Source organism: Periplaneta americana, chromosome 7, assembly GCF_040183065.1.
Source record: "Periplaneta americana isolate PAMFEO1 chromosome 7, P.americana_PAMFEO1_priV1, whole genome shotgun sequence".
In the NCBI taxonomy this organism is placed as follows: Eukaryota; Metazoa; Arthropoda; class Insecta; order Blattodea; family Blattidae; genus Periplaneta; species Periplaneta americana.
The window spans coordinates 1,950,077-1,977,179 of record NC_091123.1 but is presented as its reverse complement, the minus strand read 5'-3'; the positions used below and the strand labels follow the sequence as shown (position 1 = coordinate 1,977,179).

Sequence of the window (27,103 nt, the reverse complement as noted above, 5' to 3'; positions counted from 1 at the left end):
CCCACACATTTGTGCAAAATTTTCACTTTTTGTATATACAAATATTATTCTGTAACAACTTAAATTCGAGATTACTTTTTGAAAAAAAGGGCCCAAATTGAAAAAAATATACTAGCATATAATTCAGTAAAATGGATGCATCTTAGTCATTTTTAAATATAAATTCAAAGTCTCTATGACAAGTTTTTCCTAAAAACACGTTCTTTAAAATGTCTGTAGCAGAATTTTGATATTGGATTCCAAAATTTTAAGGTAAACAGTTATATTTCAGGAACAAAATTTAGAAAGAAATATGGAGCAATATTTTTCAAATGCAATAAAATTACAAATTTCTAGTCCAGAAAAAGTTTCTTAATAGCCTAAAGATTGCATGTACCAAATATCATACATGTACTGTCAATAGTTCAGGAGGTATACCGAATACCGGACAGCTGTATATTAGGAGCATTGGCGTGAGTGCGAAATATAGCGGACCTGACATCTAACGGAGAGGAATGGAATTACGTCCTATATATACAAATATTAACATAGCGGGATTCGGACTATTGTTTAAAACGTGAGTTACTAATGTGGAATTATATATGAAACACTTAAGAAATGTTAAATAGTATTTAATGTAAAATTATCTTATTTTATTTTATTTTATTTTTTTTAATTTCGACCGGCCAGAGGCCGTTTTCCAAAGTTATCTATTTTTGTTTTCTGTTTGTTTACCTTTGTTTCCTTTGTTTTTACTTATAGTAATACAATCACAACACCCATGCCCGAGGCGGGACTCGAACCCACAACCCTTCGGACCAAGCGATAGGGACATGCCGTGCCCCTACCGCTTGAGCCATCCGGGTCGGCGGATATATCAGAGCTGCATATTATGAGAAATATTGCATACTTCATATTACTTTCCGTAATTAATTTTTACATATTTTTGCTTTGGTTTACCGAGACAAAATCAATTTGATATTAGGAATGAATTTACAGTAATGTTTTATATACGCATTGCTGACAACTGCAAAGATAAAATTGATAGTAATCTGATGCTTGTAATAATTAGTAAAGGCATGTGGACAACAATGAAACTTAATTTGATAAAACCTTAAAATCCAATACATTTTAACTTCTGTTAATTTATTAGGTCTAAATAAAAAAACTAATTTTATTTTTCTATCAACACAAAGACGAAGGAATTAGGCCTACTAAAGAATGTTGTTGACTCACGTTTTATGAACTGTCGGAAATCGAAAGTACGATTTGGAGCAATTTGTAATGCTGCAATTGTCACAATTATAAACAGCACATATACACCCTGACATTTTAACACTAGTACTAATTCATAAAACTATTAACTAGCCCAGCAACAATATACGTTGCAGTTGATTACAGCTTGTTTCGCGAGTATCTCCATCCCGGCAGGTAGGTAGCAGCACCATCGTCGTTCGCACGTAAAACTGCTAGCTGCCCGGTATTATTATAGTAAGGTATTTGATATAACGTTTCATATGGAGGAAAGCGAAAAAATTAAAATTACGGGAAATTGCAATCAAAGTTCGTCATTTAAATAAAAACCCTGCGTACCAGAGTTGTATAAATGGTGTTAGAGCAGCTGAGAAGCCCATAAATTCACATTAAATTTTACGTTATGCATTAAAGATTATTTTAAAAAACGTATTAAAGTTACGATAAATTGTAATCAAAATTCAGTAGCCTACATTTAAACATCACTATGTATAAGATATTTTTGAACTGTTGCTAATGGTTTGGTACATCCTGAACTTGAAGCGCAATATAAAGTTCCTGATTCGAGACAAGCGATCCGTTAAGATGCAATACTGACCCTTGATGCTGACGCTGTTATCAGCCAGCAGGGTGACGCCGGCCAGGGACGCGCTCTGGCGCAGGGACCGGATAAGCAGCAGCAGGTTCTGGCGGGACATGTCCACGCGCACCAATACGTCGAACTGGGCGCCAGTCTGCTTGGAGGCGCGCGTCTCCAGGTGCGTCACCGTGCCCTTGAAGTTCTGCAGCCAACCGTTATAATAATGATAATAATAATAATAATAATAATATAATAATAATAATAATAATAATTTAGGGAAAACACGGGAATTTTACTGGAAGCAAGTAAAGAGATAGGTTTGGAAGTAAATCCCGAAAAGACAAAGTATATGATCATGTCTCGTGACCAGAATATTGTACGAAATGGAAATATAAAAATTGGAAATTTATCTTTTGAAGAGGTGGAGAAGTTCAAATACCTTGGAGCAACAGTAACAAATATAAATGATACTCGGGAGGAAATTAAACACAGAATAAATATGGGAAATGCCTATTATTATTCGGTTGAGAAGCTTTTATCATCAGTCTGCTGTCAAAAAATCTGAAAGTTAGAATTTATAAAACAGTTATATTACCGGTTGTTCTGTATGGTTATGAAACTTGGACTCTCACTTTGAGAGAGGAACAGAGATTAAGGATGTTTGAGAATAAGGTGCTTAGGAAAATATTTGGGGCTCAGAGGGATGAAGTTACAGGAGAATGGAGAAAGTTACACAACGCAGAACTGCACGCATTGTATTGTTCACCTGACATAATTAGGAACATTAAATCCAGACGTTTGAGATGGGCAGGGTATGTAGCACGTATGGACGAATCCAGAAATGCATATAGATTGTTAGTTGGGAGACCGGAGGGAAAAAGACCTTTAGGGAGGCCGAGAAGTAGATGGGAAGATAATATTAAAATGGATTTGAGGGAAGTGGGATATGATGATAGAGACTGGATTAATTTTGCTCAGGATAGGGATCGATGGCGGGCTTATGTGAGGGCGGCAATGAACCTTGGGGTTCCTTAAAAGCCAGTAAGTAATAATAATAATAATAATAATAATAATAATAATAATTTTTCAAAGTTTTCTGAAAATTTAAACATCCAGTATTTTGCTTTAAATAAAAACATAATTAAATTGTTTTCTTTTTAAACTGGTACGAAATTTCACATTACTGTAATGTGTGAGGAAAAGGCCGGCCTTACAATCAAAAAGGATCAGAAACGCTGCTACACGGAACTGTTGTCAACAATTAATTTGGTACACTGTTCATTATAACCGGATGTGAATACAAATACATACATTATGAACGTGTATATATTGGACTTTAAGGATCAGTATTGTGATGACCATTGAAGATCACGAAAAGGTCGTCATTAGTTCGATTTCATTTTATTTAAACTTATTTTATAAATTTAATTGAACGGTCCGACCGTACACTCGCTGTACAGATCTTTATTTCGCCTGTCTCTTCTGTTTTAACATATAAAGTTTATAAAATAAATAGTTTGCTGTTGCTTTATGAATCACTGACTATATACTAAAATGTGACTAACTAAATCGTCAAACCATACTCTCTGCTTACACCGGTAGGTTCGTCTTCACTGCGCATGAATTGCGATGTCAACAATCAACCAGGATCTAGTCCTTGGCGTTACGCCAATCAAAGCGCTCGTGTTCGTCAACAATAAGAATGTTTTCGAAGGATAACGAATCAGCATTAGAGATTCACAGATAATACGAGAATCGAACCTTGGCTCACTTTGTTGGTAGTCACGAATACTGCAGCTGTACCTACCACTCAATGACCAAGAAATATTCGTAACGAATCTTTATAGCACGAGGGCCATCGACTTCATTGCGCTCTGTGGTATTGTCGAAGCAATTAATGGAACAGAACACAAAGCCAGGTAAACAGGAGATCGGCGGTCATGAGCGAGTGAGCGTGTCATGACGTCAGCAGGGTGGCTAAGGGCCTAGCGAGGTCGATTAACTTGCATGTAATGGTATTCGATTACAGATAAATACTCTACATTTTACAAGAATTGGACAAACAAGATGATTCTTTTATGCTGTTAACAAGACTTTTTTTTTTAGGAAGTAAGATAAATATGGAGTTGAATGGACTAAGAAGAATTTTAGATTTATTTGTAACGGTGCTAGAAGTACTTAAACGCATCGTAATTGTTGATATCGTGTAAGATCTGCAGGGGTGACTTCCGTGGATCTGTCACGCTTGGCTAATCTCGAGTAGCGGTGTGCGAAGTAAAAACTTTGTGGTTATATTTCCTGTCTTGAAGGAATTATTAATCTTGTAACGGAGGAAAACGTTGCTCATTTCTTATTCCTCACAGGAAGTTGACTGAAGAAGAGTAATAGTAGGGGTACTGTTTCCTTAGATACAGGGTGATCCAGGAGGAATAGTAAATATTTTAAAGAGAGATACTGTGGACTATTCTGAGTAAAAAAGTTTATATAAACAGGTGTGCAATTTTCGATGGGTATGGAGTTACGGCTGCTTGAATAGTATGAATGACAGGCATTATAAATGATATGAAGGAACGAAAAATGACTACGTACAAAGGAATGGTACGTGTCGCTGTTTTTAGTTTGGGAGTAGCACTTTTCATAATGGATGTGGAGAAACAGCTGTTTATAGTTTTGGCTGCAAGGGTGGGCATGTTCTTCCAGCATGACAGAGCTCCAGTACATTTTAGCCGTCAGGGAGGACACCATCTAAACATCTATGTACAAAGGAATAGTACGTGTCGCTGTTCTTAGTTTGGGAGTAGCACTGTTCATAATGGATGTGGAGAAACAGCTGATTATAGTTTTGGCTACAAGAATGGACATGTTCTTCCAGCATGACAGAGCTCCAGTACATTTTAGCCGTCAGGGAGGACACCATCTAAACATCTATGCACAAAGGAATAGTACGTGTCGCTGTTCTTAGTTTGGAAGTAGCACTGTTCATAATGGATGTGGAGAAACAGCTGTTTATAGTTTTGGCTGCAAGGGTGGGCATGTTCTTCCAGCATGACAGAGCTCCAGTACATTTTAGTCGTCAGGGAGGAAACCATCTAAATCTCTATGTACAAAGGAATACTACGTGTCGCTGTTCTCAGTTTGGGAGTAGCACTGTTCATAATGGATGTGGAGAAACAACTGCTTATAGTTTTGGCTACAAGGATGGGCATGTTCTTCCAGCATGACAGAGCTCCTGTACATTTTAGTCGTCAGGGAGGAAACCATCTAAATCTCTATGTACAAAGGAATAGTACGTGTCGCTGTTCTTAGTTTGGAAGTAGCACTGTTCATAATGGATGTGGAGAAACAACTGCTTATAGTTTTGGCTACAAGGATGGGCATGTTCTTCCAGCATGACAGAGCTCCTGTACATTTTAGTCGTCAGGGAGGAAACCATCTAAATCTCTATGTACAAAGGAATAGTACGTGTCGCTGTTCTTAGTTTGGAAGTAGCACTGTTCATAATGGATGTGGAGAAACAACTGCTTATAGTTTTGGCTACAAGGATGGGCATGTTCTTCCAGCATGACAGAGCTCCTGTATATTTTAGTCGTCAGGGAGGAAACCATCTAAATCTCTATGTACAAAGGAATAGTACGTGTCGCTGTTCTTAGACAGTTTGGGAGTAGCACTGTTCATAATGGATGTGGAGAAACAGCTGTTTATAGTTTTGGCTACAAGGGTGGGCATGTTCTTCCAGCATGACAGAGCTCCTGTACATTTTAGTTGTCAGGGAGGACACCATCTAAATCTCAAATTTCCCGAACGATGGCTCGGTCGAAGTGGTCACGTTTATTGGCCGCTAAATTTCCCAGATCTTAAGGCTCATTCACAATGAAAATTAAACATAACGTAAGCGTTAACTTAACGTTACAGTAAAATCAAGAAGTCATACCATCATTCACGATGGGATCATAAACATAACAGCAAACATACTTGGTAACCATGGAAACATAACAACGACGCCATTTCCTCATATTCTGTCGTATACTTCAGCGCTCCACGATTGTGTTCTGTTTGCAAATCACGTAAGCATAAGCATGGAAGTTTGGAGTTTGCAAACTTTCATGTTAACGTCTTACGGTAATGTTTATGTCAATGCTTATGTGAATCATTGTGAATGATTCCATTTGGTAGCCTGGGCGCAAACTTCTGTGTTTATGTTACGGTTATGTTTAATTTTCATTGTGAATGGGGCTTTAGTCTTGTCGATTTTTATCTATGGGGTGGATAAAAGGCGCAGTGTGCAAACCAAAGTAAATACAAGAGACAACTTGGTTGCTCGCATTATGAATACTGCTACCTCACAAAAGAATGACAAGATTACTTCAGAAGAGCAACACTTAAGCGAAAAAATGCTCTGAAGGCGATGGAGGAATTTTTGAACCATTACTTTGAACTATTGGAACGTATTTCTACCATGTAAATAAGCAATAAATGTAAAGTCATCTGTCCTTTCTTCTTGCTTGTTCCGAACACTGAAGCAGCTGTATCTCCATACTAATAAAAACTGCACACATGTTTATTTTATTTTAGTAGGTTATTTTACGACGCTTTATCAACAGCTCAGGTTATTTAGCATCTGAATGAGATGAAGGTGATAATGCCGGTGAAATGAGTCCGGGGTCCAATACCGAAAGTTACCCAGAATTTGCTCATATTGGGTTGAGGGAAAACTCCGGAAAAAACCTCAACCAGGTAACTTGCCCCGACCGGGAATCGAACCCGGGCCACCTGGTTTCGCGGCTAGGCCACATGTTTATATGAACTTTCCTAATCAGAACAGTCCATACTACAGCCCCCAAAATATCTACTGTTCTTTCTGAATCACCCTGTATATAGATTTCAGAATACTGTTGCTGGTGACACGCACCTCGATGGTCTTGAGGATCCTGGCCAAGGAGCCGATACCTTCGCGCATCTTGAGGACCAGGGCGGCCTTCTGGATGGCTTGCTCGGCCTCCTTGCTCTCGCTGGCAGAGTTAGCCAGGATCATTTCTTCCTCCGTCAGGTCAGCATCTGCAAGAAATCATGGAACTGCATTAGATTCATTGCGAACATTATGTGAAGTCTCTAGATTATCAAAATCTTGAAACAAATTCGAATGTAAACAATAAAATGCAACACAATGGAAATGTTGAAATGATACTTCTGCACAAAATTCCGTATTTTTAGAACAACAGGACAGCTTCAAATACATGGAGTACACTGTAACCAGTATCATGAGCTGCTGCCAGGAAGTCAAAAGGAGGATAGCAATGTCCAAGGAAGCTTTTAATAGAAAAAGGAGCATCTTCTGCGGACCTTTGGAGAAGGAACTAAGGAAGAGACTAGTGAAGTGCTTTGTATGGAGTGTGGCATTGTATGAGGCAGAAACATGGACATTATGGCGAAGTGAAGACAAACGAATAGAGCATTTGAAATGTGGATATGGAGAAGAATGGACAGACAGAATAAGAAATGAAGCTGTGTTGGAAAGAGTGGGTGAAGAAAGAATGATGATGAAACTCATGAGGAAGAGGAAAAGGAATTGGCTGGTTCACTGGATGAGAAGAAACTGTTTACTGAAGGATGCACTGGAAGGAATGGTGAACGGGAGAAGAATTCGAGGCAGAAGAAGATATCAGATGATAGACGACATTAAGATATATGGATCATGTGAGGAGAATAAAAGCAAGACTGAAAGAGGGAAGATTGGAGAATGCTGGGTTGTAGTGATAAACCTTCCCTTGTGCAGATAACTACGAATAATAGTAATATGCGTTACAAGAGCGGTATGTTGAAGTTTTCATGTTCGAGGAAAAGGTTGAAAAAGCGAAACGTAGTTGACCTTTTTTAATTTCCGAGAATTCAAAGAAAACATACCGCTCGTGTATCGTACATTATTTTGTGCGAAGATCGTTTATTACATACCTGAAAGAGGAATTTCTAATTAGTTGCAATTAAATCTCCATCTTGGTTTCTGTTCAATGACGGCAAATTTGCAAAACAAAAATATCTATCGTCAACATTGTTGCTTTAAAATGTTTTCTGTGTTCACTATACTCCAGCAGGCCGTGATATACGTCTGTCTTTTTTTTTCCCCCAGTCTATGATGAGTCTGGAATCTTATTGATTTTTTCACGGCTTCCTTAATGTTACTTGCATCACGGATGCAGTAACTTTAGTGGAGTTGTAGAGTTTACTTAATTTTTGCAAATATTTAAAAACAATAATTATCAGTGCAATTTAGGTGAACTGCAGTGGTAAGTTTCCAATTTATAATTATTACTATATTGAACGTCTCTAAAAATAATATGTTAAAAACCTAAAGCAGTAAAATCAATACGTCACTTAAGCGGTAAGGAGAGGGAAATTTTATGTGTGTTAGGTTGGGAATACTGAAAGTGGAATTTTAGACTTTCCGCGGATTGGTTTTGTGCGGAAACCAAGCAAATACGCACGATCTCGCACAAAATGAATATTACAAAATTGTGAGTTAAGGACAAATCCAGTCATGTTTACTGAAGTTGCATATCTTCGGTTATGGGATAAATTTTCGTCGCGTACTTGGTCTTATCATTGATTTTATGTAGTTTACTTAACAACGCTGTATCAAGTACTAGCTTATCCAGGGCGTGAGGAACTGATAATAAGTGAGTCAAGGATTCACCAAGACGTTATTTAACATTCGTCTTGCAGTTGGAGAATTCAATTAAAATGGGATTCGAACCCATGACCAGTATGGCGTTGGATCACATATCATGATCTTTACCCCGGAACTATGCTGGTGGCTATGATTCAGTTTACTACTGCTCATAACATCTTTTAATCTGGATTTTTAAGGGGAAAATACATTTAGCATGGCTTCCTTGGAAGGGAAGCGAAGTTGAGACCCATGTTATAGTCCTGAGTGAGAGAGCTAGAGGCAAAATTTACCGGTAATCCCATTCGATGTCATGTTATCACCTGCGAAACTTCAAAACAATTCTTGAAGTAGGCGACTTGAACTGGCATGACAACACTGTCAGCTGCAAGATTTGACGCTGGGGATCAACTCTGCCCAGAGTCGTGTCTGCAGGACGCAGAGGAGGCTTTCTTTAACCCGATACGCTATCCTATAAATCCGATCGCAGATGGAATAGGATGGGAATTGAATTCTTGTCTCATTTCCGAGCAACTGGGCCTCGGCAAGAAGGAATCCTCCAGCCTGACTTTCACGTCTTTTAGAGATTACCGTTGTGCAACGATTTGCATCCAGCTGAGTCATTCAGAACAAATATTTTTAAGGAGAAGAGAAAGTGGAGATGATGTAGAGTTTGCCCTCGTTTTCATTTGTTTACAAACTGTTCTGCGGAAATCTGTCACGTAGTCCACATCCGATTAATGTCGTGTAGAATGCCCAGGCATAATAAATAGCAGTTCCTTGGCAGGCATAGCATTCAGTGGTAAATGGGTAGAATTGAAGAATTGTTACTCGTATCTTGACAATCTTTTACGTCAATCTTGTATTTTAAACCCAATATTAGTTATCTAACAAAAACTTAGAAGAACTTCCGATAAAAATATGCGGCGTGGATCTATCGTTCCCCAAAGAAAGAATGTGTCGACTTTTGGTGATGTAAGGTTTGTAATCTATAAAGATATTCAAACGATAACATTATTTGTCAGTATTTTGAAACGATACCTGCCTGCGGCGAGACCACATCTTGTCTCGGTTTGTTTTACCGTTAGTACTTAAATGTAGTTGTTATTGTTATTTAAAATCAATTCCTTAATGCTTGTTGTTAAAAACATTTTAAATTTCATCGCTATTGCTAAAAATAAAAATCACACTATTTACAGTAATTTTTCTGCATTCATTTACGGCTGGGAAGGGACAAATCTAAAACAAATCGTCTGTAGCCATTTCTTTGCTACTTGTATCGTTTCGAAACTCATAACAAACTAAATAGAGAAACGTTGAAAATAAAATAAGAATAATGAATAAAAATAAAGAAGAAAGAAATTCGAAGTAAATATTTTTTTATCAATGAATATATTGATCACGAAACAACCAAAGTTAATGATCAGCGAAAATAATTTTTATCGTTTGTTATTTACATTGTAATAAAATTATTTAGGCCTACTTCAGTCTTGTAACAGAAACGACAATATATTTCATACTAGTGGCTTGTGCAGCAAATGCTGTTGCAAACTAAGTTCGTTAGACGTACAAATAAAAATTTTTCACATTTATTTTCAATGAAGAATACTTGTCTTTTTGATAGTTATTTGCTTCCATAATAATGAAACATACTCCCTCTGAATGGATTTTTTTAGGCCAAATACTTTTTCTTGAACCTATCCAACTTCAGTTTTTGAGTTTCAACGCGAAAACGCAAGTATCAATGTCAGGACGATAGCAATAGCTATTTCAGGTCATTGTGGATTGTAGGCAAAAGTTTAAAAAATGTCAGGTTTGCTAAGCTTTCGAACCATAGCATTTTCGTATAGCTGCTGCATGTAGAAGTTGAAATGTAGAGCGTAAAATCATTTTATCCTACTAAGAGATCTTGCTGAAATGATCTCGAGACTACATAATTTTGTAGGCCTCTTATTTTATCAGTAAGTAATAGCTTTTGGTCTTTCCTTAGGAACTGTAATTTTTGCGCTCTCTCGAGCCAATACTGAAGACAATGACACATATCAATATCTACACCACACCGCCATTAAGTATATGAAAAAGACCCAACCCCACTGGGTTAATAAGTATAACAATTAATGATTTTAATGACAATATTATTATCTTAAGTTTTGTAGTTATATATAGCAGTCACTCAGTAAATTATAGAAATGAAGATCTAAATTAAGATATTCTCTACATTTACTTACATAACCTCAAAACGTTTCACTTTCATGTCATCAATATAGCGTCAATATTATGTACAATTAATGAAAAATAGATGCATCATGATATTAACTATAATAATATTTAATTTATAATGGTAATAATGTCGTCAAACCACCTCAAGTTTCGTAGATTTGAATATCCAATACACAGCTGTACTCAGAAAATTATGCACTGCAGAATCAGTTTTTAATAACAAATTGAATTGAGCTCTAAATATGTCGGCAATCCTGCAGGTCATGGCCTTCGTGTAATAGCCTATTGTTTATTGTAGTGTGTGTTTTGTTCTGAAATTCAATCAAGTCGGCCGTGATTCAATAAAATTATTTCTCAAAACTGACAACAGATGGATTTTGGAAAATAGGAAAATTATGTAGGAAAATTGACATTTCACTAAAAACTACTACTTTTCCGAAAAACTTTGGGTTCCAAGCTTCAAAATGAGGGGCCATTTATTAAAATCCGTTCAGCCGTTTTCCCGTAATTTCCATTACCAGTTCAAATTATATATATATATATATATGTATATATATATATATATATAGATGTTATACAAAATAACAAATAATTGTGATACCTATTTGTGTCAGATAAAAAATGGATAATTAATTTTATTTCATTGACGACACTTAAACAAAGAAATAGGATAACGTGATTTAAATATTACTTATGGATTCGATTTGTTTAATATTTTGTAACAGTGAAATTGCATTAGGCCTATAGGTCTGTAAGTTCTCAATTACTTTAATATGAAAAAAAAAAACTGTTTATTTTCAAAACCGTTACAATACATAACGGAAAAATACAAGTTCTTTCTTGTCTTAAACTGAAAAGTGGTTTACTTATTACACAGTCCCTCTTAAAATAAATTAAGTACATGCTTCTTCCGTATTTATTTTTATTATAATTATTAGAGACTGATTAAAAGGGTTGAACGGACGCCACTGCCATCACCTGATTCCTCCCCCCACCTCCTGCTGCACAGTCGATGTCTAAGGGATAGAACTGAGCAGCGAGCACCACAGTGCACTGAGATGACGACTCCTGTTCTAGCTGATTGAGAATGACGAACACATTTTCTGTTGGACTGTCTGTCAGGGACAATTTTTACGTATTATGAATCCACAGTTTTGCTTCCCTCCCGGAGGAAGACACGTTCCCTTCAGAAACACACTCGTCCGGGATTGAACCGGCACTGCCGAAGAAGACGCAGCTGCCTAGTTCCCTCGAGACTCGACTGGACGTAATTCGCCGCCCCTTGACTGTGTAGGGTCCTTGTTAAGAAGGCTGTGAGTGTAATTGCGAGTGTCGCAATGCATTTAACGAAATGCTGCTCCTCCACTCCGCTTTTGAAGTGAGGCTTTGCTGGGGGTGGGGGCAGGAAATGGCTGAGAGTGGCGCACAATGGCTGCTGGGGATAATGGGCCGCCGCACAGAGGAATTTGCCTTTTTGACTCCCACTCGTCCGTGTCCCACCCTCTTTCATGAAGCATAAAGTCAATTTCTACTTCAATTCTACATGCTTTTCATTTCTTTCTCCACCTCTCAGTTTTTTATTTCTTGCCACCAGCAGTTTTATTTCAGTTCAGTTTCCTTCCCCCTCCCCACCCCTTGTCCTAACCTTTCTAAAAGTGTATAGTGCAGTTCAGAAAAAGATTTTCACCGCGGAATCCACTTCACCTGTTGATGTACTGCTTCTGCCTTCATTTGGTATGAAAGCATTGCACGGATTTGTGCTTAATTATTTAGGAATATGTATGATATGGACTCTCACTCTGAGAGAGGAACATAGGTTCAGGGTGTTTGAGAATAAGGTGCTTAGGAAAATATTTGGGGCTAAGCGGGATGAAGTTACAGGAGAATGGAGAAAGTTACACAACACAGAACTGCACGCATTGTATTCTTCACCTGACATAATTAGGAACATTAAATCCAGACGTTTGAGATGGGCAGGGCATGTAGCACGTATGGGCGAACCCAGAAATACATATAGAGTGTTACTTGGGAGGCCGGAGGGAAAAAGACCTTTAGGGAGGCCGAGACGTAGATGGGAAGATAATATTAAAATGGATTTGAGGGAAGTGGGATATGATGACAGAGACTGGATTAATCTTGCACAGGATAGGGACCAATGGCGGGCTTATGTGAGGGCGGCAATGAACCTTATGGTTCCTTAAAAGCCATTTGTAAGTAAGTGTGATAACTTTCTTGTGTTAAATTTTAACGTATCTTGTCAACATTTTTCGACCTATTTTCGGTCATCTTCGGAACTGGTCGTTGTTGGTGTTGGCGCCGAAGTGATACAGTGTTAAAAGTTGTGTGATCAAGATGTATTAATTATTTAGTCTACGCTTACAAATTGGCTACGAAATACTAGGCTACTGTCCTACATTTTATAAGTTTTATAAGCCGTTATTTTACGAAATTTGGACTTGTTTGTGAATAGTTTTGTGCATATTAATTTACTGAACAACCACTGTCGTAAACGAATCTCTACGCATGTTCACAGATGTTCCCAATATTGAATGTAAGCTTAATGAAAACGTCTTACTTACTTACTGGCTTTTAAGAAACCCGGAGGTTCATTGCCGCCCTCACATAAGCCCGCCATTGGTCCCTATCCTGAGCAAGATTAATCCAGTCTCTATCATCATATACCACCTCCCTCAAATCCATTTTAATATTATCTTCCCATCTACGTCTCGTCCTCCCTAAAGGTCTTTTTCCCTTCGACCTTCCAACTGACACTCTATATGCATTTCTGGATTCTCCCATACGTGCTACGTGGCCTGCCCATCTCAAACGTCTTATTTGAAGGATCGTAACAAGCTGTTTTGTTTACGGTGATGGGTTGTTAGCCCTTCGCCCAACCCCCAAGCTGGAGGACCACCCCTTATCGGCTGTCCACGACTGCTTATTCAATATATTCGCAGCTACCCTCCATATCTGGAGGCCGTCTCCTCGATCCCAACCTGGCCCACAACACATGGAATGAAAATGTCTACAGTGTAAAAATAAAGATAAATAATTGCGCCTATACAATACCCCTATTAGGTATTTAAAACTTCAAACAAAATGGTATTATATTTATTTTTTAGGACTTTGCTCCTGTATTTAAGAAAATTCGGGAGGAGCGGGTCATATACCACTTTTCCATTTTATATAAAAATAAACCTAATCTGTCGCGAAAGTTTCAATACTCTACCACACTTGGAACAGTCAGCAGTGACGTCATATTTAATTGGCTGCGCTCTTTAAATACTTCGTTTTATCCTTTGAAAGTGATTCTTCTACACTTTCATTTTTAACGCATTTCTACATATTTAATTATGAAGGATTCTACGATTTTACAGCTGAATAATTTTGCACATGCTTTTAAATTGTGATTTCTTAATTACTGTCGAATTTTTTATATTATAGTAGCTTTTTGAAATAAAATATAGCCACTAATAAACCTGAAAATTAATTTTGAGAAAGTAAATCTTTTCTTTCTTTTTCCCAGGACAAATTTTTAAAATATGGATGCTGAGTGTTGTTTTAAATAAATGAGATACTGTAGGCCCTGCTCATATTTGTAGATCATGTACTTAAAATTTGTGCTAGCCACCGGCGTGGCTCAGTCGGTTAAGGCACTTGCCTGCCGGTCTGAAGTTGCGCTCGGGCGCGGGTTCGATCCCCGCTTGAGCTGATTACCTGGTTGGGTTTTTTCCGAGGTTTTCTCCAACCGTAATGTGAATTCAAGGTAATCTATGGCGAATCCTCGGCCTCATCTCGCCAAATATCATCTCGCTATCACCAATCTCATCGACGCTAAATAACCTAGTAGTTGATACAGCGTCGTTAAATAACCAACTAAAATAAAAAATTTGTGCTAGGAGATAGATTTTGAATATATGCCCCCTTTTAAAAAATGGCGTAACTAAAAATTACTGAAGTGTCAAGAAACGAAATTTTGTAGTAGGTATAGACCCTACATATTCCAAGTAGAGATTGTGTGCGAAAAGTAAATTCTGTGGTAAAAAAATTGTAGAAGTGATATTTTTCACACATCTCCTCCCTTAAATTAAATTGAACAACATCCTATTATTTGATAAAGCTGCTATTAAAAATAGTAAGATCATACAATTTTCTTTTGACAGAGGTTTTATGCAACCGTAGAAATTGCAGACAATGATTCAGTTCTTTCGAAACTTACCCATCATTAACTTAATCCTAGCAAGACAGTTTTTCCCTCAGAGATGTGTACCCACCTGTAGTTTCGTCGTGATTCTCTGGTTCGTCGTGGGGAGCGCTGGTTGGTTCAGATTCATGATCAGTGGCTCCCTCTACTTCCGCTGCCGATGCCTGTTCTTGTTGGCTCTCAGCTGTGACCACACAAACACAACAAACATGCAGTCATGCAACAACGACAAGTTCACGTATAAAGGCTGGTTCACAATAAACGGAAACGAGAATTGGAACGAAAACGGTAAAATTGTTAAAATGTGTACATTTAAATGTGAGCATTCACAATTGACGAAAAGCTTGCCGGGGCCCGGGATCGGGAACGAGAGTTGGCCAAGTTTCAACTTTGGCATTCACGTTTCCGATCACAGCCCACTAGATTCATTCTATTGCCATCTAAAAGCTATTTTGTAGCAAGAAGACCGTGACATAACCTATGCATTATTTTGTTCTGTGCTGTGCATCATGGAGCAAGTTTTATTTGATGAGATTCTAATATTGAGTGTTGAGGAAAATCCTCACGTTTACGATAAGCGGCGCGCCTCGTATAAAGGTGATAAAATGAAGGAGAATACGTGGCTTTCAATAGCTGCATCTTTGAACACCGATCGTAAGTGAATCATATTTTATTACTGTATTGGTTGTATTACACACTACATATTCACGCTTCAATTCAGTAACTACTGTTGTGTTCATTTTTGTTCTATTACAAATGTTTCTTCTCTAATTATATTTTACGTTATGGTAGACTTAAAATAGGTTGTGATAATAAAGATGAATGGGGATATTTATAGTACCGTTGAAATTTTGAAGTTGGTTAACCTGTGTTTATGTTGGCTGCCTTGTACTCATGAGAGAACGCCGTTGGTCAATTATAAACAAATAACATCAGAATGCGTAATATCGACTTTACATATCGTTATTGACATGCATATCGATATGCATAGTCGTCTACGTTCTCGGTTAATTGTGAATCAAAAAGTTTCATATTCACGTCCTCTGCTTCTCGTTTTCACTCTGGTTCTCGTTCCCGGTTTATTGTGAACCAGCCTTAATGCCAGCTAGCAGGTGGGAAATCCAAACGGGTAAGGACAGTTACAGGCAATTAAATTACTGGTGATTTCTCTCAATAAACGAAAAGAAAATACAAAAGAGGTTGTCTAGGACTCTTAAGTATAGTATCTCCGTTCAATTAATACCCAGGCACTGTGAAAGAGATAAGATAAGAGTTCGTTTATTGTTTAGGCCTTCTCAGATACGCCCCGATAGCGTAATTATTATGTCTACCAGTGATGCGTTAGCATTTTCAAAATAAACGATTTGCTCATATCAACTCCATGTGGAGTATAGAAGGTTGTCGTATCTCGAGTTGATTGATGACGATAAAAAAGGTGCGATTTCAATTAAAGGTAATCTTTTTGCTTAAAACTTGTTATCTATGGATGATGGGCGTTGAAATAAATTTACTGGTGACGGTGTTAAAATAAGTCCCGCGCCGTGGCGTCGTGGTCTAAGGCATCTCGCCTAGGATTCGCGTTACGGAATGCGCGCTGGTTCGAGTCCTCATGGGGGAAGAAATTTTCTCATGAAATTTCGGCCAGTGTATGGGACCGGTGCCCACCCAGCATCGTGATGCACTTGAGGAGCTACGATAGGTATCGAAATCCGGTTGCTAATACCAGCTATAACGGCTAAAAACACGATACCTCCATTCTGGTTGGATGATCGTCCACCTCTGCTTCAGCATGTGGGCGTGAGGCCAGCAGCCGGCTGGTCGGTCTAGGCCCTTCACGGGCTGTAGCGCCACGGATTATTATTATTATTATTATTATTATTATTATTATTATTATTATTGCTGTTAAAGTAATTTTAACTAGAGACAATCTTTACAACGAAAACGTGGCAACAACGCTTGATCTTACAAGTATTAATGCGTGCAAAAATGATATATCCAACCCAAAGTTTGCCAGTAGAAAACTAAATGACCGTGGCGATCTCAAATAAGTTCGAGTTTCGAAGTTAGTATTTCATTCGTGCCATTTTAATCTATAAAAATAATGACGATGATGTGAAATTACAGATCTTATTTCTGGATATTTATACGGATTTATAGATGATATTTAAAATTTCTATGTAAATTTGATAATCTGTTATAGGTAGGAATTTAAATACCGTAGATTGAAAATGAAGATGTGTTTTTCACGGCTGATATAGAGTGATATAGTGAAGATATGCGCTCTCAATTGAATTTGAAACAAGTAGGCGAGATCAAATTGAACGTTTTACATTTTTCGTAGAGAGGGCGACGCCCACCGGAGTCCAACTGCCACTGAGCTTTGCTTTGAAAAGTAACGTTACTCCTGACTTGGATAGAATCTTAGGGCCGTATTCATAGACATTCTTAGCGCGAGCTTCCGGGGGATGATCAGCGAACTAAGTTTTTCGTATTCATAAACCTGTGTTAGCGATTGATATGATATGAATCCTGTACAAGTAATCAGTCGATAGCCGGAGCTAGTTTAGCACGCTCGTAGCGCGGGCTAGCGAAATGTCTATGAATAGCACCCTTATTGACGTGTTATGGTGGGGGGGGACTAATCTCACCTGCGGACACTTGTTCTGCCTGCACCTCTTGGGCCGCGTCGCTCACAACTTCGTCCTCAGCTCCGGGCATCCTCTGTTCGACCTCCTCGGGGGCATCTACACACCAACAGTAACACAGACATGCGTAACAACCATGCAGCTAGCAACAGAGCGTGCGGTGGGTAAATCTGCTTTTACTTGTCTTGGAAAAGAAAACTAGTACCGTAGTTACTAGCTTCTAAAATGCTATGGACAGAGCGGAGCAATGGCTTACCGTTGGAGCGCTGGCGGGCCTCCTCCAGCACGCACTGCTTGGTTTGCTTCACCACCAGGGTCTCGAAGCGGGCGTCGTCCACCAGAGAGCGGCGTCTGGCAGGATACCCATTCTGCGAAGAAGAAGTGGCCCTCAAAGTAAACACATTTCGTGGATGCCTGACTTATACAAAAGTACACATGTTGATTATTGGCCTTCAAAGCACCTTCTTCGCTTTAATATTATGATCATAATTATAATTATTAAATATAAATGACACTCGGGAGGAAATTAAACACATAATAAATATGGGAAATGCCTGTTATTATTCGGTTGAGAAGCTCTTATCATCCAGTCTACTGTCAAAAAATCTGAAAATTAGAATTTATAAAACAGTTATATTACCGGTTGTTCTGTATGGTTGTGAAACTTGGACTCTCACTCTGAGAGAGGAACATAGGTTCAGGGTGTTTGAGAATAAGGTGCTTAGGAAAATATTTGGGGCTAAGCGGGATGAAGTTACAGGAGAATGGAGAAAGTTACACAACGCAGAACTGCACGCATTGTATTCTTCACCTGACATAATTAGGAACATTAAATCCAGACGTTTGAGATGGGCAGGGCATGTAGCACGTATGGGCGAATCCAGAAATGCATATAGAGTGTTAGTTGGGAGACCGGAGGGAAAAAGACCTTTAGGGAGGCCGAGACGTAGATGGGAGGATAATATTAAAATGGATTTGAGGGAGGTGGGATATGATGATAGAGACTGGATTAATCTTGCACAGGATAGGGACCGATGGCGGGCTTATGTGAGGGCGGCAATGAACCTTCGGGTTCCTTAAAAGCCATTTGTAAATAAGTAAGTAATTATAATTATTAATATTACAATTGAAGAGTCCACTGCAAGAATGATGGATGTCACTTTTTTGTCGAAAATGAATCAAGACTGTCAATGCATTAGAATGTACATAGAGAGTTATATGGCATTAACACTGATAGTCATTGTCCAGTAATGATCGGAAAATCACAGTTAAGCTTTGAGCGCTAAGCATTTCAAACTTTCAATTGCTTCTCCTGCAAAATGTATCCCAAATGACATCCATCATTCTTGCAGTCGACAGAAATTGGTAAGAGGACCTACTTTCAGTTATTTTTATAAAAAAAAATAAACAGGGACATCCAGTAACATGATGGGAATTTACCACATTTGTTGTAAGTCTGTGAGAAAACAGTGTAATTTGTTTTATCTCCAGTTACATTGTCAGAAACCTTTCTAAACTATCCGATTATGAAATCTCGGCAGTTAAGAAAGACAAATTGATTATCGTGAAGTGAACTTGGCGACACGTGTGAATGGGTATACAAATCATTTCAACATCGACCTGGCTGCCCAGTGGCCCGTGTAACCACGTGACCTCGCAGTGCTACCAACTGTCCTTGATTCGCCGTTAACGAGTGTGACTTTCTTCACATTATGGCCTGAGGAACTGACAAGGATACAATCGCGTCGTACGTGTTTTGAAGCCCTATTGCCCTCACCGGGTACCGAATTCGTGTGCATCCAATTGTTAGCACGGCCCGAGCATTGCGCGCTCTCTTCCAGTAGAGAAGAGGCTTGCATCATGGCGTTGTGCAAGATGCGTCAAGTCCGTTTACGAGTCTTGGGCGAGAGCAGCCTTGTGTTTAATTTCTTGTGCGCAACGGATTGAGTCCAAAGCCTGTTTCAGCCTCATCCTGTCGCAGCCCCTTCTGTCTCGAGACATTTTTTAGTATTTATTACTAGCCGTACCCGTGCGCTCCGCTGCACCCGTTAGAAATAAATATAAAGTAATTACAAAATTAAAATAGGACGTTTGATCCAGGGAACATTCGTGTTTGATAGAAGGATAAATCGTTTAATATGTTACTTAATTTAAATTGCATCCAAATAATTAATATGCGATCATTTTGGTCCAGAGACACTCATTTGGTGCAATGACAATTCCTTTAACACGTTTCTAATTTTTATTACATGCAACCATAGTTTAATGAACATTGACATCATTTAGATTTAATGTGTATACTTCATTTTACTTGTTATAGGTTTCCATTGAATTATGGTAATAACTTAATTTTAACCCTTGTTTTCTACGTCTTCAGTAAATGGCGTTTGGCCCACTATGGTTCTGAACCTTTCAAATAACTTAAATTATATTATATAATATTACATGACATATATTATATTATATATATATATATATGACCAGCCTCATGGTATAGTGGTTCATGAGGTCCCGGGTTCGATTCCCGGTTAAAGCACAGGAATTTTCCCTAAAAAGGGGATTATTCCTGTGTTCGTCCATGGTCTGGAATTTAGGTTAAGTTTAGATTTAAGACCTCTCCTGGCACCACATTATCATAATCATCCTATCACATCATCGGGGTAATGTAACTGCGCCTTCCAGACGCCCCAACCTCAGAAGTGGATTACAACTAAGCCATGGCCAGGAGAGAAGACCAGAAATGTCGAAAAGATAACCTGGTGGCATTGGATTAAAAAAATATATTATATTATATTATATTACATTATATTATATCAGAAGTTACATTATAGCATTATGTCCATCTAGAGAAACTACACTTTCCAATGGTGAATTAATAATTAATTATACAAATCGTTTAATTTAGCTTCCGATATTACTTCATACAAACACAAAAAACATTCTCTGTAGGCTATCTTTCATAGCTTTCGATTGTTGTTGTCCAAGGCCCCTTACAGACGAAGTCATTTGTTTTTTATTTCATTATACGGCCTTAGATGGCAGTTATTTTAATTTTAAAACTCATTTATCTCATTAAATATCAGTCCTATTAAAACTTTGCAAAAAATAAAACTTATCGGAAATCATTTTTAAAGAAACTTTTGTTATGTAATATATTTTACAAAAATCAATAATAAGCGAGATATTTCGATTTATTTAATTCAGGCCTCCTTATAACCCCCCTTTTAAATAATGTATTTTGAATGCCATATAGCCTAAAATCTAAGTTACAACGAACTTAATTTATATTCCAATTTTCATATAAATCGGTTCAGCCATTATCGCGTGAAAAAGGTAACAAACATCCAGACAAAGAGACAGACATACAAACAAAAATTAAAAAAAAAAAAATGATTTTCCGTTTCAGGGTGGAAAATCGAAAATTACCAGAAAAATTTCGGCTACAGATTTATTATTAGTATAGATAATGTGTGAGACAATCACATCTTAGTCCATTAGATTCCTTTCGCCATAGGTTTCTCATGCTGGATTGTACAATATGCAAAGCAAAGAAATGGTTTCATGTATAGCCGGAAAAGCAAAATTACGACGCTAATGATAGTGGAAGACTGGAACAGAGACAACTTCGCATTTCACATGTTATTACACGGGTAGTGGCACATTGCATTTCACAGCACATCCACAGTACAATCTTGCGTCATGACGATTGTGCGTGTTTGAAGATATTTGCAACAGATGTTTCCGGATTACGTGACGTTGGGAATACAAGTACCTTTCACGTGATCCCAGAACCAAAGTCACAAGGTGTCAGTCGGGTGAACGCGCCGGCCATGGATGAGGACCTTTATGTCCAATCCATCTGCCGGGATATTTTTACAAACTGATGTTTCTTTCACACCAGTTTCTAGCGTAGCGTGTATACAAGAAAGCGGTTCCGGCTACAGTTGATACGAAATTATTTGTTTTTGCAGTGTAGTATTCTATGAACCATTTATAACAGCAATCACCCTATGTAAGCCGGATACCCAAATTTCTGGTTTCATTTTCATGGATTAAGTTTTCTTGATTTTCTTTCGTATTAGATAGTAGAGGAATATTCTTCTATTGTTAGATTGACGTTGATTTTTATCAGATAAGTAAATCACATCTGTTGAAAATAAAGAAGAGGTAGACGCCGATACTACGCATTTGAAGTACTTGTGATTTCATGTCTCTTCTGGTTTTCGTTGCTCGTTGACTTTTCAATTCAGCCACTTGCATAAGTAACGCGATAAGATAATATCTTAAATATAATCTATTGTTGCTTTCGTTTATCGCTTATTTCATTGTAAAGCTGAAGAGAGAGGCAAATTTTATTTCGTTTGTGCTGGTAGCAGGTGTACGTACGAAAGACTATTCAGGTCTGCGCCAGGCTGGGCTGTCCGCCCGCAACGGAGAGACGCGCGTTGGGATGCATATGCTGCTAGAAGTAGCTATTTGGGGAATATGAGTAGCCTGTTTTCTTTTTGCTCATGGAAGCAGAGAATAGCAAGAAATAACAGCTGCAGACAAATCATGAAATTTGTGTGTGGAGTTTAATTCTGTAGGTATATTTAAAGCGTTACATAGATCATGTTCTCACACGACAACAAGATGCCCATGACATTGTAAATATAATAATAATAATAATAATAATAATAATAATAATAATAATAATAATAATAATAATAATAATATCAGCATATAGTTTAAGGCTACTTTGAGAAGTCTATTGTCTTCCATTCAAACTCGGTCTGAGTGGAGCAGTCGATACAGTAAGTTACTGATCTTCTGTGTCCGAGGTTGCGGGTTCGATCCCGGCCCAACTCGATGGCATTTAAGTGTGCTTAGATTTACTGGCATGCAAACGAACTCCTTTAATCCGTGGCGCTACAGTTCGTCAAGGGCCTAAACAGACCAGCCAGCTGGTGGCCTCACGCCCACATGCCGAAGCAGAGGTGGACGATCATCCAACCAGAATGGAGGTATCGTGTGGTTAGCACGATGATCCTCCCAGCCGTTATAGCTGGCATTCGCAACCGGATTTCGCTACCTATCGTAGCTCCCCAAGTGCATCACGATGCTGGGTGGGCACCGGTCCCATATACTGGCCGAAATTTCATGAGAAAATTTATTCTCCCATGAGAACTCGAACCAGCGCGCATTCCGTAACGCGAGTCCTAGGCAGGATGCCTTAGACCACGACGCCACGGCGCGGGAAGTAAAAGAACTCCTACGGGACGAAATTCCAGCACACCGGCGACGCTGATATAAGCTCGACAGTTGTGAGCTTCGTTAAATAAAGCATATTTTTTAATTTTCCATTCTTAATAAATGTTCAGTCCAATTTCGTCTTTTGTCTGTTATTTTATTCTCTAATTCTTCTCTTATTTCATCATTCCTTATTCTCTCCAATCTTGTACAGCCTTTAATATTTCTGAAGAATCTCATTGCTGCCGATTGAATCTTTGAGTTGGTACCCACGTCTCGCTGCCATAAAGCAATGTGGGTAATGCCATCACCTTATAAAATTTAATTTTAGTCTCCTTCCTAATTTTATTTCTAAAATTTCGTTGTTTAGTCCCACATACTGCTTGAAATTTACCATTTACACCGTGTTATAATGTGTGCATACGATTCATCTGCAATACTCGTAAATTTGACCATATAACACCTTCCCTCCAGTTACTTTCATGGGTGCGTCTGAAGAACAATACATTCACTGTCTCTTCTGTTTAGAATCATGCATACTTCTACTTCGAATTATCTGTTATCGCGCTTTCAATTTCTTACAACTCTTCGAAACCGGCATCAAGCATTTTTTTCTATCCCTCATCATAGAACGTCTTTATACTCATCTTCCTATGCCTCTGGAATTCGTTACCTAATGACGTCAGGGACTGCCGGACTTTATCACAATTGAAAATTAAATTGGAAAATTTTGTCTTGGTTAATGCTTTTTAGGTATTGCTAGAAGTGTTGATTCGTGTTTTCTACTCTAGGTCAAAATCACAAGTTTCTTGTTTATGTTAGTTAATTAGTTACGATAGAATTAATTATACTTAATCGCTCATTTAAAGTTTTTGTGACTGCAACCTGTGTACATTTTTGTGTGACTTTACTTTGTTTATAGTATTTTTTTCTTTTTATTTCTGTTATTGTATTTGTATTTCTGATGGTGTAGAAGAGAAGGCCTGATGGCCTTAACTACACCAGACTAAATAAATAAATAAATTCTGTGTCGTATTTAAAACATATTTCAGAGTCAAGGTATCTAAAATCAGACACTTCTTTCAAAATGTCGTTTTCTGTTACAATTTTGGATGTAATCGGGTCTTTTCCTTTAAAGGCCATTATCTTAAGTTGTGTGTGAATAATTTGTAAAGAAATGATTTATATATTAAAGAAATAATTAAATTCGATTCACGTGGACAAAATATAAGACTGCAGTGTGAAAGTAAAGCATTTGCCTTCGAGTAGGCCCATCTCTAGCCCGGCTGTTCCTGACACTTCTAAGTTTCTGTGCGAGGGTGTAAATCTCATTTCCTCTGCCTCCACTCGAGTCTTAGCTCCTTTGAAGAATCTCGAGCATTGCCCACGGGGTACGCAGGTGATCTGGACTACATCCAGAACCCATGCAGGCAGACTTCTCTTGCCTTTACAATTTTTCGAAAATATCGAACTCGTTAGGATGACGTACTGAGTCACGGAACTTGTAAAGGACCTCCTCGTCTACTCCAGGTGCAATGTCCTCGTCCACATGTTAGTTGGTAGATTGGTATCCATTTAAAATTACGTCTGTCGCCGGGAGGAAAAAGATCTTAAGTCAATTTTTTGTGAAAATGAGATTTTTATATATTCTGAAAGCGGAAACAATTCTGTACAATCTGGTAAAACGGCTAAAGTCAAATAAGACTCCTGACTGGATTTATAGAGCGTTACCAAATGCCCTAAGTACTTTTTGAATCGAGCACACACAGAATAAAGGACTTAAGAATATTTAATACTTTATTCCTTACAAACATCACATGTTTACTTTCCATTCTTCCCTATTAAAAAGGTCTAACTTGTATTTTAGCCATTTTATCACATATTGATGCCCTTTACTTTTAAAACTTTAAATACCAGGGTAAACAGTCCTATAATTGTTTAAGACTTATTTTGCATTCCTAATAATTTACATTTCTCATTTATTTACACATGAAAAAAGTCTTATGTTTAAATAGACCCTTCTACTCAGTTTGAATTCTAGTCTTAAAAGGGCTTAAGTGTGGCTATTTTTTGAAATAATCAAGGAAATTGTTAAATGAACAACATTACTTATTTTAGAGAAATGTAAACAAATAATATCCAAGAAAAACCTCTTAATTAAAAAACGCTATAATTGACACCAATTTCAATCTTTCTACTGCTCTCCTGAAAGTATAACATTTTTACTTAAGGCCTTTTTCCTCCCGGCCACAGACGTAATGCCTATTAGGTTTAGTTTGTGCACTTTTTTATGTACAGTCGGTAGGTGGCAATATTCAACACAAACATCCTTCTGCTTTCACGAAATTTGTATACAAATAGTGCCGGAACTGGGACTAGAATCCCGCTCTCTAGCGTATTAGAAAGATACCACAAAACAACTCTGTTGAGAGGGTTCTGATTTATTAAATACCTTTTGGAAAATAGAGCATTGGCTTATATTCGTTATCTTGTTGGAAGAGCTCCTAATCGAATAGACTTTGAAATATTTCAGGATCCAAGACGGCACGTCCTTTTTTACTGATTATAGGTCCGCAGGTTAGCTTGGAACCAGTGAGGTTCTTGAATATGCATGTTTTCATCCCTTCTACCAGAGGCCTCTACGATTATCATTGTGTTATATTGTATTGTATTGTATTGTATTGTATTTATTAACATTCCATGGTATTCATACATGCTTACAGCTAGAATATGGAATAAGTAAAAAAACTCAATACTATTATAAAGTCTTAATTTATAGTCACAGTCTAGATGAAATATATACAGACGAGATTTACAATATAGTCTACTAGTACAACACAAAGTTTTAGTATCAATTTCATGAAGCGTTATTGAATGTCATGAATTCACCTACAGAATCGAAGGCGTGAGAAATTAGGTACTTCTTTAATTTGGCCCTAAATAATTTTATGTTTTGAGTTTCATTTCTTATATCGATAGGGAAGCTATTAAAAATGTTTACTGCCATATAACGCACTCCTTTTTGATAGCACGATAGACTTGCCGATGGAGTATGAAAGTCATTTTTTGACGTGTATTTATGCTATGAACTGTTGAATTAGTTACAAAGTTTTCACGATTACATACGAGGAAGATTATTAATGAAAAGATATACTGACAAGCCATGGGCATTATTTGTAGTTTTTTGAAAATAGTCCTACACGATTCCCTAGATTTGGCACCTACTATTATTCTAATTACTGTTTTTTGTAATATACTGTTACTATCCGTGGAATTTCCCCAGAATATTATTCCAAAACTCATTACCGAGTGGAAGTATGCAAAGTATATTGCTTTTAAGGTATTGATATTTACTATCTTTGCATAGATCTAATAGCAAAACAAGCTGAATTTAGTTTGGGGGTAATTTTTTTAATATGATTTTTCCAATTTAACACATTATCGATTTTTAAGCCAAAAAATTTGGTTAAGAAAGTAATCACGGGCCTGTATGCAGAATGAATGTTAGCGTTATTAATTTTACTAATGGACAAATGCTCTTTAAAATACTACAGGGTATCAACTACTTTACTTCCTGCACTTTGTTTTTACCACCTAAAAATCCATCGCCTCCGTCATGATGGAGAGAAAGGACGAAATACTTAACTCAGGTTGTGCAAAAGAGAAAAAAAAATTGCAGAAATCTGTCTAGCTGTGAATGTGGCGTGAGGAGCGCTCGTTAACCAATAATATCGCTACTTAATGAGGTAAGAGGTAATTGAAAACTGCCGAGACAACGTGACGGGCCTTGAACTGCTGACCTCTGGTAGAAAGTAGCTGAGATATTTATCAGACACATGAAACATTTCACCCCTCGAATTCGTTCCGAGTCATGAACCCAGGGCGGTTTTAACGACATTCCTGCGATAACTCTGCTACTATTTCGAACCTCGCCCCTTGATAGAATGTGGATGAGGAGTAAGTTGCTTGCCGTGGTCATGAAACAATATGGAAATACTTGGCTGCGTGGAGAGGAATCGCGACGGCCACTGCCAGTTTTCTTTTGTTTATTTGCTCAAGTGCAGCGACTTCTCTGAATGTATTTCTTATCCCTTCCCAGAATGTACACATCTCTCGATTGCTCTAGGGGGATTTGGTGCCGGGGGAGGAAGATTTATCACCGGTTAAGAGGAACGTATGGAAGGCATATCGAACGATTTCGTTTCCATTACATTTTTTCTCCTTCCCTCCAATTCCTTTGTCACAGTTGAAAGTTGTCTGGATTGCACTAGAGTCAGATATTTGCTAAGCAACAGATGTTGCTTTTTTTTTAATTCGCTAAATGTCTTTAG

At 37.8% G+C, this 27,103-nt stretch overlaps 1 protein-coding gene across 1 annotated transcript in view; it reads right to left on the bottom strand.

The window, feature by feature from the left end:
* The window catches only part of ple (tyrosine hydroxylase ple), an 81,919-nt gene that overhangs the window by 17,160 nt on the left and 37,656 nt on the right, over positions 1-27,103 (bottom strand). Inside the window, exons 2-6 of the mRNA XM_069830133.1 lie at positions 17,800-17,911; positions 17,547-17,642; positions 14,969-15,082; positions 6,723-6,868; positions 1,832-2,015 (exon numbers count right to left, since the gene is read on the bottom strand). Coding sequence (XP_069686234.1) covers positions 1,832-2,015; positions 6,723-6,868; positions 14,969-15,082; positions 17,547-17,642; positions 17,800-17,911 — 652 coding nt within the window. The remainder of the gene's footprint in view (positions 1-1,831; positions 2,016-6,722; positions 6,869-14,968; positions 15,083-17,546; positions 17,643-17,799; positions 17,912-27,103) is intronic.